The sequence below is a fragment of the Zophobas morio genome, unplaced genomic scaffold (genome assembly GCF_036711695.1).
Source record: "Zophobas morio isolate AGI-343-1 ecotype UQ-CSIRO unplaced genomic scaffold, CSIRO_AGI_Zmor_V1 ptg000005l, whole genome shotgun sequence".
Classification (NCBI taxonomy): Eukaryota; Metazoa; Arthropoda; class Insecta; order Coleoptera; family Tenebrionidae; genus Zophobas; species Zophobas morio.
Genome location: NW_026972110.1, coordinates 13,300,676 through 13,316,094, shown reverse-complemented (window position 1 = coordinate 13,316,094; position 15,419 = coordinate 13,300,676). Strand labels below are relative to the sequence as shown.

The 15,419-nt window shown below is 34.0% G+C and overlaps 2 protein-coding genes across 2 annotated transcripts; one reads left to right on the top strand and one right to left on the bottom strand.

Moving 5' to 3' along the window:
- The first annotated feature begins 2 nt into the window (after positions 1-2).
- Positions 3-1,135, top strand: LOC135122812 (large ribosomal subunit protein uL29m). The gene is made up of 5 exons (XM_064047253.1): positions 3-197; positions 252-413; positions 461-694; positions 743-883; positions 936-1,135. The coding sequence occupies exons 1-5, from the start codon at positions 88-90 to the stop codon at positions 1,075-1,077; spliced, it is 789 nt and encodes a 262-aa protein (XP_063903323.1). The 5' UTR covers positions 3-87; the 3' UTR covers positions 1,078-1,135.
- On the bottom strand, positions 1,124-12,384 carry LOC135122809 (uncharacterized). The gene is made up of 8 exons (XM_064047248.1): positions 12,231-12,384; positions 9,568-11,965; positions 9,132-9,512; positions 2,906-3,060; positions 2,637-2,856; positions 2,359-2,583; positions 2,182-2,304; positions 1,124-2,129 (listed from the first exon to the last, which is right to left on the bottom strand). Exons 2-8 carry the CDS (start codon positions 11,956-11,958, stop codon positions 2,007-2,009), a joined length of 3,618 nt encoding a protein of 1,205 aa, XP_063903318.1. The 5' UTR covers positions 11,959-11,965; positions 12,231-12,384; the 3' UTR covers positions 1,124-2,006.
- Between the last annotated feature and the right edge of the window lie 3,035 nt (positions 12,385-15,419).

The following is a 15,419-nucleotide window of genomic DNA, read 5'->3' as shown; positions in this document are numbered from 1 at the left end:
AAATGACATTCAATTTAAGCGCCATGATTGTCGTGCGAAACTTCAAACATTGACGTTTAAATGACAGCTTGTTGACATTTTGAAAAAATGTGTAGCAAAATAATAAATTTAACTCAATTGAGTGCTAGTTTTAGTAGATTGTCAGTTACACAGTTGCCTAATATTTATAAAAATAGTATTCCAGCCGCGTCAAATAGGTAAGAACAAAAATTGGTAATAAATTCTACCATAACCTAACTTTCTGATTCAAGTCGAATAATATCTCGAAATATATCATCAACGCCCGCGAAATGCGGTATTATGGAATTTTTCGATGATGAAAAGAATTGGGGTGCTAACGAGGTCCGCAGTGGGCGCTCGTGGAAGAAAGAGGAGCTTCGATTAAAATCCAATTCTGATCTACACAAACTCTGGTAAGTGTACACATTTTAAAGGGGCGATTTTAATCCACCCGCTTTAGGTTTGTTTTATTGAAGGAGCGTAATATGTTGCTTACTATGGAACAGAACGCTAAAGATGAAATGAAGTTATTTCCAAGTCCAGAACGACTGGATAAAGTAGAAGATTCTATGGACAATTTAGAAGCCATAGTAAGAGAACGTAATGTGGCTTATCATCAGTTGGAGACTGGTGAGACAGGTGAAAGACCAGGCAAAGTGCGAACCGGACCCTTTGGCATTAAATATTATCATAAGTAATATTGTTAAACACTGTCGCAAAATGATTGAAAATTCTTTTACAGAATGTGTCAGTATTTAATTCCAAAACATATGAACAGGAAGTATCGTGAAAAATACCCAGAATTTATTCCTGATAAAGATGTTGAAGATTTCCTTTTAAAATATAGAGAAAAACTTTACTTGACTAAAAGAAAACAGAAAACGTAGGTTTCATTTTGACTTTAATTAAGTGTACTTATTGTTTTTTTTTTCTAGGCGCGACTTTAATCATGTTGTTGGGTTATTGAGACGATTTCCGAACATCGATATGGCGGCACTTAAAGAACAATACCCAGATGTTGATATTGAAAAAGCGAAAGCCAGTAGGAAATGTAGAGGGCATTTTGTTCCTACATAATTGAAAAAATTACTGAAAACTTGTACAAAAGTAAATAAACACAATATAGTTTCTTTGATTTATTGAATAAGTTAACTACATTGTTATTTGTCCATACAGTGAAGTAATTGTCAGATACATATTTTAAGATGCATACAAAATACTACTTCTGAGCAAAGAATACTTTATGACATAACAAATAAAGATGTAGTCTCTTCCACAAGACAGAATTTTTCAATTTGTATCACTGCCGTCCAAGTTATAAAAGTTTCAACAAGATTTTAAAATAACCTTTTACTATTAACAGCACCAAATTATTCACCTAACTAAATTGTTTTAATTAACTGGTTAAAAGCACCACCAAAGCTACAAAGAGTTACAATTTTATGGACTGGTTTAAAAGGATGTTTAATGACAACAGTATTGGATATACAACAGAGTATTCCCTAAAGAGATTGTTAAGTTACTTTTAATATCCCTTTAAATACATATTCTTATTTGAAGACTTGGAAAATTCTAAATTTTAAAAGGTAACGAAATATCACAGTTCAGCTAAAAAGTTTAAACGAAATTATTAAAATTAACCAAGCCTTTGCAAATAATAATCGTTATACTGTAGATACATAGATTCGGAATTAATTATTACTAATTTCAATTTAACATGCCAATTAATAAAGTAACTAAGGAACCTGTGCATTGTCTACATGTGCATTATTACAGTACAAGATCAAGCATTATTACAGGTATGATATTACAAAAACTATTTAATATCTATCACATTTGTATATTCATAAATATCAATAAATAGAGAAGAAATGACTAGAATACTAAATTAAATATGGAATTAGTTTGTCGCCTACAAAAATATATCACCCTATTCAGAATTAAATTAAATTAACGCAACCATATATACAATAAAAATAAACCGGAAAAATAAAGCAGCTGCACATTTACAAGAACTGTAAATGTACAGTATTAGATGGCCATAATTGTTTTAAAGAAGTGTAAACATCCACACATTTCTTGCTAAGAGGGTCGGTTTCAGGAATAGTACTCAGTGGAAAGCTATCACCCTGTTAAATTTCGACTTTAGTACTACTTTAATCCAAACTCAATAATACTCACATTTTCATTATTGTACGCCCATAGAACCTCCAAAGTGGATATAAAATTCTCAAGCTCGACATTCGTAGCAAAGTATAAAATCCAGTCACCACTACACTCATGAACCTCTCTACACGAAAATTCCTAAACATATAATAATATTAAAACCTACAACGACCCACGAATTTTTTTACTTACCAACACACACCAACTCTGTTCTGCTGAAGGCAATCGAAACGCTATCAAATCGATAATGGCCGCACAAGATAGAACTTGAGGACCTTTTATAGGCTGATGCTGATTTCTGGGAGGTAATAACGAAGAAACAGTGCACGGGAACGCCTCTCGTACTGTTAAAATGTGATCACTTGTCATCAAAAGAGAACAAGACTGAGTCAACATTTTTTCCTTTAAGTTATACCCCTAAAAACGCAAGTTAGAATCGAGCATTTGTGTTATTAAATTCTGGTAAGTACCCCACTAGCCGCATGTACTAAACACTGCAACCAATCACTAGCTACATACTCGTCAGGTGCAGCCAAGTGTAAGGTGTTGCCTTCGATAATTAACTGGAAAGTGTGAGGTCGCGGACAGTTGTAGACTCGTCGAGCACCTTGACAAGATCCGTTGATTAGAGGGAAAACTCGCATTGGGACACGTTGGGATGCTGATGATAACATGTAGAGAACTCCAGCCCTGGATTATGGGTGTTTTAGAACGATCTTACGATAAATTTTTTTCTTACTTTAGGATAAAATACGCCGTTTCCCAGCGGACTTCAGTGTCTGGTGTTTTAAACATAAGAGGGCCTTCTTTATTAGGGCCTAGTGGCGTAATTTCGGGGATGTCTGGATTGAAATCTTGTATGTTTACTATGCTGTAATAAAAATATTCTTCCTCCTGAAAAAAATGTACAATTGTAAATGGGATTTTACATATTTTTATATCGATTTTAAATGTTTTTGAAAAGATATTTACTTTAAGTCCGTTGTCATATTTTAAAGTATTTTGCTATTAATTAGACACTGTGTTTTTGTAAATATTGTAATAATAATAAGCCGTGATACTCTAAACGAAATGAGTGAAAGTTTTTCGTGATAGCATAATGGTTTTTTTAAGTTATTACATGCTACACATGCACCAATTGTTTCTAGTAAGATAATTTGAAGTGGATTAAAAAAGTGTGAATGTACATTGTAAAGCCCTATACATCACGATTCTTTAAGTTTTCTGATTTATATTCTCCCTTTGTATTTTTTGTAGTTTTCTGATTCTCTGCAAATGGTTGTAAACTGTCTAGGAGAAATAAATCAAATTAAATATGGTTACGTATATATACGTGGATGTGTTTTTACCTTTTTCCACCATTGTAATCTTGGAAACTGGAACAGATACGACGTAGCTTAAATTAAAAAAGTTGCACGTTTCGTGCAGATTAATAAAATTAGCCAGGAAAACTGAAATACGATAGTTTGCACCATTTAAAAAGTTAAAAAAAGTGGGTACCTATTTATAACTTCGAAAGTTTTAAAACTACAAATATGCTACATAATATAATATTTCAGTACGTGTGATAAATGTCAATGTATTTTAGGACTAGGGAAGTTTCTGGACAGCGATGAAGGTCGGGTGTCGTCTCAATTTTACGACTACTACCAAAGTAAGACATTTAAATAGAAAAACAATCAATTAAATAATTTACCTTAAGTATTGGTTATGATGTTTGCACTCATTAAAGAATTAAAACTAATGTGAAAGCTGTGTGATATTTTTCAAAATTATTCAGAAATATTCCAAAAAACAAAGTTATTTCTTATCCAACAACTTTGTACTTGGTACCAAGATATATGGAGTATTTAAGGAAAGTGTGACTATATCTTGATTTGATAGATGACATCAATGTATGCTGTTCATATATTTTAAGTAAGGGAGAATCACAACCACATTCTAGTGACGTCAAGTTAAAACTGTGCAAAGTTTTTCAATCTATTGCTGTTAGTTTTAAATAACTGAAATCACATGTGTCCATAAAATAAACTCTTTTAATTTTTTACCGTAGTCATTTAAATATTAAATAAAAAAAACGTGTTTAGGGTATTTCTTTCGGCATTTATAACTATAAAATAGGCCATGATCATGTCTAAGATTATCAAAGAAAGGAAATGCTTTCAAAACTTACTAGTGATTTTTTTAAAATAAATTGTATGAGTTTTTAGTCGTTTAGATTTACTTATTTAGCCAGCGGATCATAGTAGATCTATATAATTAGGAACTTTGTACATTTACAGGTGGCACCATCATACAACAATTGTATAACTGGGCTAAATATCTCAGACATATGATTTTGTACAGCGAAGACTTTTCAGATTCAAGTGTATTTATATTTGAGCGTGAATTTTTTGTGGTTTCTTTGAATAGTATTGATGTAACAACAAAAGCTCAAATTCGCTTATTTTTCACTTAAATCAGCAACAAGACTTAAATACCACAACCACAAACCCTTGCTTTCATTTCCTTCTATATAGTATCCCAAATGATCGAAAAAAACCTCCTCTAGTAAGTCGTGCAATTTGTTTTTAAAATAATGATGTTGGTAGCACCAACGCGTTGTCAAATACTGGGTGACTATTAATAATTATTATATTTTGGCATTTTTTTTAACATACATAGCCATCTTTTCACAACAAGAAACTTAGAACATGGTTAAAATGGTACATTTTTGCAAGGAAATATAGATTTTGCAATTATGGGGTGTAGCCTAAAATTTTCCATTTTAAACATGTTTTAAGTTTCATTTTGTAAAAAGAAGTTTACACATATTAAAACAAAAAGGCGAAATGTAAGCCCGCCCACCCGCCCTATATCAATTGTGATGATTTGTTTTATTCTTAGAAACTCAAAACACGTTTAAAATGGTAAATCTTTGTAAAAAAATACAGACTTTGCAATTAGGCTCCGCCCCTAGGTCTGCCAACGAATGAAATCTTCATTACTATTTAAATCAGGGCAGCTATCGGTGGGGCTTACTGCCCATTCACAATGGACATAAGACATAAGAACGAGCGCATAACATAATTTACGTTTTTGGTTTGTGTCTGGCTTATGCTTATCTACGTTCACAGTGGACAGAGTGAACTCTGTAAGAATTGTTAAACTGCGCAAACGCAGAACGGAATAACTCCCGGCTAAACATAGAAACGGCTAACCTCAAACTGAGTCAATCAAAATATCTAACCTACAATTTCATACGATATTCGAACTTGACAACTCGCAATACAGAACAGACTCGCAGTGTGAAGCTTTGATTATAATTTATACATATAATATAATCAAAGGTGTGAAGTGCCAAGTGCCAGCTGTCAAAGGGAATTCAACAGCAGCATTCAAAAGTCCCTAGATTTTAACATAAGTTTGACATAATTTGTGCACAAAGTTGAACTTTTGACTTTTTTTTTAAACATACGTAGTCGTCTTTTCACAACAAGAAACTTAAAACATGTTTAAAATGGGAAATTCTTGTCGACAAATATGGATCTTGCAAATCATCACTACTGAGATAGGGCGGGTGAGCGGGGCTATATTTTGCCTTTTTTTTTAATATGTGTAGACTTCTTTTCACAACATGAACGTTAAACATGTTTAAAATGATTGAAGCAAATTTTGGGTTGGTAATTCTGAATTATTGGCAGCAATTTTAAGTTGACATTTTCAGTTCAGTGGTCAATTCTGACATGAACGCACATAAAAACCGATGAGAAGATGGTAGCTACTGAACTGGTACCCAAGGTCATGATACAAGTAAATATGGTATGGACATCCCATGAACCAAAACTCGTCTTCTTCTGCGCAACGTTATCTGACGTCATGTGGAATGAATGACCTTCCACTTCTGTGTTGACATCTGATGTCAAATATCAATTTTAAGGGTTATGAGTAGACAGCGGATTTCTGTCGGGCTACGTCACGATTTTAGTGGGGACGCGCTGCATCGCCGGGACTCAGTAGCGGGTCATAGGTAATCACTGAATTTAATTGTCACTTGATTCCATAAATACAATTAACGATTTATTAATCAAACGGCTAACTAAATAAGAACTGGAATTAACAGCAGAGTGCAACGAAGCAGCGTTATTCTAATCTCAAATAAACGAAGTGCAGCCGGTAACTGCAATGAATTCCCAACCCGTACGAGCCGTACCGAGTTTGGCCTTGTCTAGTCCGACAGAAATCCGCTCTCTAGTTATGAGGCAGTTATGAGTTTTTGTGGTTATGAGGGTTATTGTTTATTGTTACCAAACTGATGCGTAAAAACAAATTGGTGGTTTGCTAGCGACCTAGCGTTGTTAAAAAAATAGCGGGGATGATAGCAAATAATAAGAAAATACTGAAAATATGTGTCCTTGTTATGCTCCGTCTTTTCGACAGCAGGTATTTTTTGCTTCCAGTATGGCGATCCTGTTACTGTCATTTGGCCGTCAATTGCCTTGGTGGTAACACGTCTTCCACGACTGTTTGCTGGTTACCGGTGACACTTTCTCGTTGAATAGGGCTGGAGTTACTTAGGGACTGGAATAGTGTTCTTTCCGGTCCGTTAACTCAATAATTCTAGTACAGTCTGTCCTAACCTCAAATCGTAAACACATCAACCTTTCGTTGACAGATAGCGAAAATTACTAGCCTCGCGCTATCTTTGTTTAACACATAGGTTAGGTTCCTCTCTGTCGAATTCCGACCACAGGCAGTTTGCCGTACTTTCTAAAAGTAATAGTAGATCTAGTGACTTTAGTTGGGCTCGGTAAATATTTCAATTTCCCGCCTGAATACAGCCAGGTGACGTCAGCAAACCTGCGTATGTCCATACCATATTTACTTGTATCATGCCCAAGGTCCCTTTATAGTGATTAGGTTAGGGTATATCATGACCTTGAAGAGACATGTTGATGACGTAGAAAGTACCTCTTGCGCGGTTATTTTTAAATCTAGTTACTTTTTCCCATTATATTACAAGAGCGATTTTGCCGAAACTGGCATTGTGGTTACAAGACCTTTGTAGCCAGGACGTAATGACAGTCAGGGTAGTTCACAACAAGATCCTAAAAACCCTAGCGAGGTACTTTCTACGTCACAACCGAGTGGTGGCTCCCCTTCCCCCTGTAACAAGTCTGTCCACAAACTCGCTGTATGCACTAACCTAGTCACTATTAAGTAACCTTGACTGGTACCCAAAATTAGAATTTGACATCAGATATGAAACCATTAAATTTTAAAAATGTTGCCAACCTTACAAAAAGAATCACAAACATTAATAGCGACTGGATATTTTTTTATAAGCAATGTAACAACCAAGTATTAAATTAATAAATGCTGCATATACAATACACACTCCATAATGTTATTGTTATTACAAAATCAAAAATCTATCAACACCGCAATTTCATCCAAAATACAACTGGCAACGTTGCCACTGTTGGTTTTAGTGATTTATTCTAGTGTGAAATGAGTTAAGGTTATGTTCAATTCATTTTCATTGGCAGTTTCCGTTCATTTTTTAATTTCAAATTGACAAACCTTATAGTGCCATTTTCATAAGAATAATTAAACTATGAAATCAAAGTTTTTTTTAACTGAATTCAAGAGGTAAGGGATTTTTGATTTTGAAATAAATTATAAACATATGTATCATATTTCTACTGTAGTAGAAACAAAAACAAATTTAGAATCTTGTGTTTCAAAATCTTACAACATTTGACAGTGACAAGTGACAATTGCTCTCGCCAGCGAAGTTTTGGAACTCGGGAAAATTTTGTTTAACGTCCGTGAAAACATTTTTCATTCATTTTTGTTTATAAAAGATACGTCTATTTTATTGTGCTAGAAACGTGAAAAAGTCCCATAGCGTATCATTTTTTAACAGAAAATATTTAAACAGAAAACATAGAAGGCTGCCGTTGCTATGACAATTGATCAACACATCTGTCAAAAATTAGAACGCATTGAAAAATTTTCCAATTTAATTCTTATTCGAGTGCTTTGTGTTAGTTTTCTCGGTGTTTTGTGGTAATTTGTTTACTCGCACAATGGAATCAAACCGAGATGAAAATTTCTCGTGCGCCCTTGAAGAAATTGGGGCAAATACGGCCGCACTGAATATATTGCCGGAAAAATCCAAGGGCCACGACTTATTTATGAAATTGAGAGCTGAAAAACAAGTATGCGGTTTTTTGGAAGAGGCTGTTTTTGAAGTAGGTAATTCTTGATTTTTATTACAAACGTGAAAAAAAATTTTCATGCAATTTGTGAGCAAAGTTATTTCTTTTTCTTCTTGTGAAAAACAAGGTATACTTTACGCACTTGTTGCACACATAACTATTTCTGCTTCGCGTTCATAACAGAGCTATTACACCATATTCATCACTTTGGGAAATTTTCCGTATTTCAGGGGGTATAAGATTGGCTTCAGCTTCATACATTATTAATAATTTATTGTTGTGAAAAATTAAACCTCGAATGTTACAATTGATTTGTCATACTAACCACGAAAACATTCCCCAAAATTTTAAAAATTCCAATTTTTATTTAAAAGTAGAAAGTAGAAAAAAATACACGTTTTATAAAAATCTTAGAGTATCTTTATAACATACAAATTAAAAATTTTCAAAAGATAAAGTAAAAATAAAAATCTATAAATATAACTACGACGGATACTGCGTTCAAAAAATGTTAGCAGATACGTATATAGTTCTTTATGACCTTTCAACTGCAACAAGTGAGTCATAATATTACAAGTTTTATCATTTTATGAATGTTTGTTTGCAACTAAAATTGCTATCAAAAACATTCAGATAATTTGGCATGGTCAAGGTTACTACATGGTCAACGTATTTTCACGATTTCATTATATAAATCGCTAAAAATCCCAATGCGACAAAAGCGTTGATAAATATTTACTATTTTTTACTAACATTCCATACCTTATCCACAGACGTCTGCTTGCAGATAGCCCTCCTCAAGTTCGCCATATCCCTCATGCTGAGGTGTTTTACAGCAGGCAAACGTGGTTTATTAATATCTCGTCGCATTGCCACTTCTAGCTGCCCCACAAGATCACCCGTAATTTTAGCACAACCAGTAGTGATAATACACTGCATATCCTTATCATAATTAGACAGATGTATAGTTTGTGAACTTGGACCTATCAAAATCGTGTTGAGTTCAGTGAAGGGTAAAACAAAGTGATTACAAAGGGAAGTGCCCAACTTAATCCCCGTTATATACAGGGTGGAATCCGTAAGAATCAACAGCAGGGGTTTACTCTCGCCATTAGTAGCGTAAGCGCTTCTTACAGGGAATATCTAAAAACGCAAAAACGTAGAAAATTAATTTTACACTCAATAATTTGGTTTTTACCCTTAAAAGACGCTCTAGTCTGCTTCTAAAGATTTCTTTCTTCAACTGGATGGCGAATTTTTTATCAACCGTGTCTTCAGCAGTCTGACAGATTTCTTTACCTTGTAAAATCTCCCTTTCCAAAGCTTCATCAACTTCATCCCTCCCTTTATACTCATAGTTGATATTTTTGACATAAAGTCCCATGTATTTTCTGCAGTTCTTCTGTTTGTTTTGAGCTTTAACATCCAACATTTTCTTCAAAGTAACATTCCGTAAAAAACGATTAATTAAAGATGACTTAGAAGTGGCGGGTTTTAAGTTTTGCAAACTTTTACTAGACACCATGTTTCCTTCATGATCGCTTTTTCCCGATTCGGAAGGGGCGATTTTAAACGGACTCAACGAATAGTGGTTGCTCCTGTTCACTTTACGTTTTGGTGAATGTAAATGCCGACTATTGTTAACGTTTTCTGAAGACATATCAGAAATAGTCTCGTTGTCGGACCAATCCATCTTTGTTGTGGATGCGTATTTGCTAACTGAATTTTTGGGACTTTTTAGTTCAATTTCTTGAACTTCTTCAATACTGTCGCTTTTTTCTGGTGCAGGATTTGCACTTGAAATTACTTCAAAGTCGTCTGGTATTGATTCAGGCTCTTTGGCCTTTCTACGAAAAAAATTGAACTCTTTCAATATCATTTGATAAACGGTGGAACTTTTTGGTTTGTTTTGTTGCTCAAAGGACTTCTGGAACTTGTCATATTCATAGGAGTAACTTATGCCTTTATGTTCATAGACGTTGCTGTCACAAAGTATTACGTTCGCTGGTACGTTCTGGTTGCTGGGATAATTAGGGTAAAATCCTTCACTTGCAGTTAGTTTCAGATTAGTTTTGTTAACGCATACCAAGGGTTTGTCATTTTTCTTCACTGGTAGTGGTTGAACTTGGAGGGATTCAAACCCTTTATAAGTTAAATTTGTGCATGATTTCCGTCTGTTCGACTCGTGCGATGAAGAGTAAATCGCAAAGTCCTCCTGACCTTCAGGAACACCGCGCTCCGCCAGTGGAACAGACGTAGAAAAATTCAATATATTCTTCAAACTACCAAAAATATTTGAATCAAGTAAATTACTATCAGATCTTCTTTTTCTACTAATCTCTTCTTGTACTATATTTGTATCAATGTATTTCTTTGAGGGGTTAGTTTTCTTCAAACAACTCGATTTCGGTTGCATCAAGGTCGGCTCCTTCTTCACACAATTCTCTTCACTATCTTCATCAATTGAACTGGATATACTACCAGTAGAACTTGATGAAGTTGATGAAAATCGCGTATTGTGCTGGATGTATAAATCAGATTTAATTTCTCTTTCAGAAGGCGTTTTTTCATAATATGGAGCATCACCTTCAGCAGCCCAACTATACCGTCCTTTAACCACATCAGGTTTTCGAACAAAGCCCCTCTGGAAAAAACTCAGAGATACGTCCGGTTCGTGAGTTATAAAACCGTGATTAATATGAATATCATCAATCTTTGTACTATTCAGAATATCTTCGTGAAAAGAAACTCTCTTTTTTGGAGTGTCAGATTTTGATTTTTTCTTGCGCTGTCTTCGAAAGACTATTTGCTCCTCTGCTGGTTTCTCAACAACAGGGATGTCTTCAACTATAGGTTCAGGATTGTGTACGTTGACCTTTAGGTTTTCGTTCACTTCTTCAGACATACTGACGTGCATCTGGTCGTTTTCCACGTTCGTGACTAATTTATTTTGTAGAGTGTAATCTAACAGTTCGTAGCTGTTTAAAGAAACGTTCATTAAATCATTATCTGTTGGTTTTTCGTGTGTATCTTTGATAGGGTGTTCCATTTCAAATACCTCATCACTTAATGATTTATTCAGCACCTCTTTCTTGGATTTTTCTAATGAACATTTTAACGAAATGGACTCAAGCTCAGCCTCAAATTTATCGAAGTAGCTGGCTACTGACTTGGACACGTTAAGTTGACGATGACTACCATTTTGATTAGAGAGATCACTGTGCTCCACGTCAGCTTTTTTATTGTCCTTTTTAGTTTCTATTGCTTCATTATTTTTGATATTCTTCCAGTTGAGTTCTTCTGTACGTTGTATAATATCAGTTTCTTTCATAATGTCTTTCTTCTCCACTAAATCATTTTCTAAGTTAGGTATGGCATCAATATCACAACCAATTCCGCTCACGGACATCACAGAAGTGATTTCGCTCTCGCTGTCCAGCAGCTGGACTCCCGAATCACCAGGCGAAGCTAAACTCGATGTTGTACTTGATGTCATTTGAAGATCTTGACTGTTTTGCTTCTTGATTTTACCAATTTCAGGCATTCCTTTGTGCTTGTTATCAATTTCCACGATGTCCTGAATTTCCATTGTGTTGCTGCAATAGTAAAATGGGACTAGTGGAGTAAATTACACCCTAAAATGTATTATTGATTTCTTAATGTACATTAACGTGACACACTGTTCAAGCGGTGATTGACACAAAGACAAGATACAAACTGCGAAGTGGTTCTGTGCTAAGTATAAGAATGACCTTATTCCACCAACATAAAAAATATTGAATACAGATGGTACAAAAATAAACAAGCACATATGACTGATGAGTCACCCGGCGGCAGTAAATAAATAGTAAAAATCCTTACCTTGTTATTATTGTCCCCGAGAAAATGTCCTTGCGGCTTTCGTTTTAATCTCTTATCATCGTAACTTTGAGGAAATTGCACACAATGCATAAAAACGTCATTATTTTTGTTGGGGTGCTCGACTTGACACTTTTGAGCATGCGTTTGCTGTCATTTTGACGTTTCAAACGCACATTGATTTTCATCGGAGCAGGCCAGGACCGGACTTACAACAGATCCGTATTAAATAACACAACTCCAAGATTATTTGCATTAAGTAATTATTACGGTTTTTGCATTAAAGTAGGAAACAGAGATATAAAAAAATAAAATAGTTTTTTTTTTTTTCAAAGACATGAAAAATGTGGTAGAACAGAATCATGATTAATTACTTTTTCTTAAATTTTGAAACATCGCCCCAGAAACAAATATCTGGAAAAAAATATACTAGTTCTTGAAAAAAAAAAACTTTCTAGCCAAAATGACCCAATTTATGTTGTAAGATGCTGTACGTGTAGATCGGTGTCACTAATATGTTTAATTCTAATAAAAAATATGTTTTCAAATTTACACATATACGTGACAATCAGCATTTTGTTGTTGGTATTTTCATTTAAAGAGTTATATGGAATTTTCCAAGTATTAATTTTACTGCGCCTGAGCATGATTTCAGTCTGGATCTCAACCAACTGACGCAAATTTACATAACCAATGAAAAACTTAACTTAATTATTTAATATGAATTTTTAATTTTCGACATTATTTAGAAGTTTATGATGGTGGTGCGATGTATAACATTAACCTTTGGAACCTGAAAAACACAACTGGTATAAAATTTGTTGGAGCACAGTGACTCAGAATTCTGTATTTCTGTAATTTTATAGTTTGCGAGTAGATGGTGGGTGTAGTTTACGTTCCTAATTTTAACACAGTTTAAGTGAATCATAATCTCCAGCTCATTTTTGTATATGAATTATAACGACCGCAATTTACACGATAAGAACCTTACATCTTATCATTATTGTCATTGTTAAAGTTTTAAATTAGAGCAATAAATCACAACTGCAAAGTTTGTGGACTGTTACTCTTTGATGTGATGAATGATGAGTCATGATGACACAACAATGTATGAAACTAAACCAGTTTTAATCACTGTAGTTACTTATACTAATTTCCTCGTTGTGGCTGCAGCACAATTTGTTTATTTATAAAGGAAAAAACAAATCTTTACCGACACCTCTAAAATAAAGTCATATTAATATACACAATTTCACTGTAATTTGATAAACTTATTATGCTAATAATCAATTGATCAATAGTTATATCGATAATAATTGTAGTTAATGTAAACGTAAGTATGTAACTAATTGACAGGAATAGTCGGCTAATTGGTATTTAATTGTAATTAGTAATAATAAGAGTTGATTATGTAGGTATATAGCACTAAATTGCAGCAGTTAAGCACTAATAGTAATAAATATTTAATAGGAGATGATTTATTTAATTATGATTAATTGTATTTAATTAGTAGAAACATGTCAACAAACGAACTACATTGTGCTCTCAAGATTATTTTATAGCGTGAAATTGAATTAGCAGAATTCTTTTAAATTTGGCAAGGTGTTGTAAAAACAACGGTATTTCAAAAGGCACACGTATGTTGTCCTCAGTTTGACGAGTATTTCGACCGTCTGGTTTGTTAAAGCATTGTTCGTCTAATAGAGCCTAAGTGATCATAAAATTTTATTAAGACCCAAAAGTAGTGAGTTTAGTATACCTGCGTACATACAATGTGCCGGACGAAGACGGAAACAGAAACATACCAGATGCCGTAATTGCTACAGTTTTACAATCCCTTCCAAAATTAAAAGAATTCTACCGTATATTATGTTAATTCTAAGATAAAATAAAAATCGGTCTATAAAAACGACATTCACAGCTACTCCGCAAACGGAATTGGAAAGCAGAAACGGAAAAATTTGAACGTTACATTTTTTATGTGCCACATCTTCCACCTCTGACTGGATGATTGCCAGGGATGAATTTAGTCAATTATTGCCTTTCGCCCCGATCGCTTCTGTATTAGTCAGAATTACGAATTTATTTCCGTCTCCGTGCGGGGTTCCGATTCCGTTTGAAGAAGATCATTTATTCGCACGCAATAAACAAATTGTCACTGTATTTGTGTCACAGTAAAATTATTTTTTTTAATGACCATAACAGTATGAAATATGTACTAAGTAAAAGTTTAGGGAAGTATTGCTTGCAACAATGTTGTTGACAGTAGATGAGAAAATGTAGTTTGAGGAACAATGGGACAAAATAAAACAAGGAATAAACAAAGCAGCAGAGAAACAAATTGGTAGAACCCAAAATAAAGAAGAAAGAAGTGGTTTGACCCAGACTGTAGATAAGCAGTAAATAAAGCAAGATTAAAATGGTTAAGGTCGGGAAGTGCAAAAAGAAAAAGGAAAACAAAATACAAGAGTGGAGCAAACAGAAACAGAAAATAATAGACATAACATAGATAACACAGTCATTTAAAACTAGAGAGAAAAAAGACAGAAATAAAAAATTCTCTCATTAATAATTCAGCTTCTCGGAGACATTAACGATTAATTTTTATAACACTTAAACGTGCTAGTTGCGCTCGCATTCTTAAGGTTCTTTTCTGAAATAATAAATAGTCGGCATGGCTACTTAGTTTGTTTTATTATAATAATTCTATAGACGCCAAATTATTCAGAAAAAATGAGTTTGAGGAGTACAAATGCAGTAATCATATGTGAATTGGTAGAGTCCCCTTTTTTTTCTTAGAGTGTTTATTATATAATTAGTCTCATCTTGACAGCTACTAGCCCCACCCGCCCGCCCTTTTTTCTTAAAGGATATGTCATTTGCCAAAATCAGTCTATTTTAGCAAGTAATAGCCCCGCCCACCCACCCTTTATTTCCTTAGGGTGTATGTCATCTGCCAAAATCCTTCTTATCTTAGTAAATACTAGCTCCGCCCACCCGCTCTTTGTTTTCTTAGAAAATATATCATTTGCTAGTACTTGCAACGATAAGACTGAACAATATTAAGAGTAATAACTAGAATGAAATAGGGAAGGGTAGGCGGGGCTATTGCTTATTTATTGTAGGAAAAATTTAAATTGGTAAATTGAGTGTTGGTTACTTAAAAATGGTATCACTAAGGAATATAATAAC

What these genes read in the sequence shown, in the direction of transcription:
- LOC135122812 (XM_064047253.1), top strand. Translation starts at nt 88, where the DNA reads ATGTGTAGCAAAATAATAAATTTAACTCAATTGAGTGCTAGTTTTAGT. An exon ending in GGCATTAAATATTATCATAA is followed by an intron (nt 695 to 742) that starts GTAATATTGTTA and finishes ATTCTTTTACAG; the next exon opens with AATGTGTCAGTATTTAATTC. An exon ending in ACTAAAAGAAAACAGAAAAC is followed by an intron (nt 884 to 935) that starts GTAGGTTTCATT and finishes TTTTTTTTCTAG; the next exon opens with GCGCGACTTTAATCATGTTG.
- LOC135122809 (XM_064047248.1), bottom strand. Translation starts at nt 11,958, where the DNA reads ATGGAAATTCAGGACATCGTGGAAATTGATAACAAGCACAAAGGAATG. An exon ending in GACTAGAGCGTCTTTTAAGG is followed by an intron (nt 9,513 to 9,567) that starts GTAAAAACCAAA and finishes TTGCGTTTTTAG; the next exon opens with ATATTCCCTGTAAGAAGCGC. An exon ending in ACGGCGTATTTTATCCTAAA is followed by an intron (nt 2,857 to 2,905) that starts GTAAGAAAAAAA and finishes CCCATAATCCAG; the next exon opens with GGCTGGAGTTCTCTACATGT.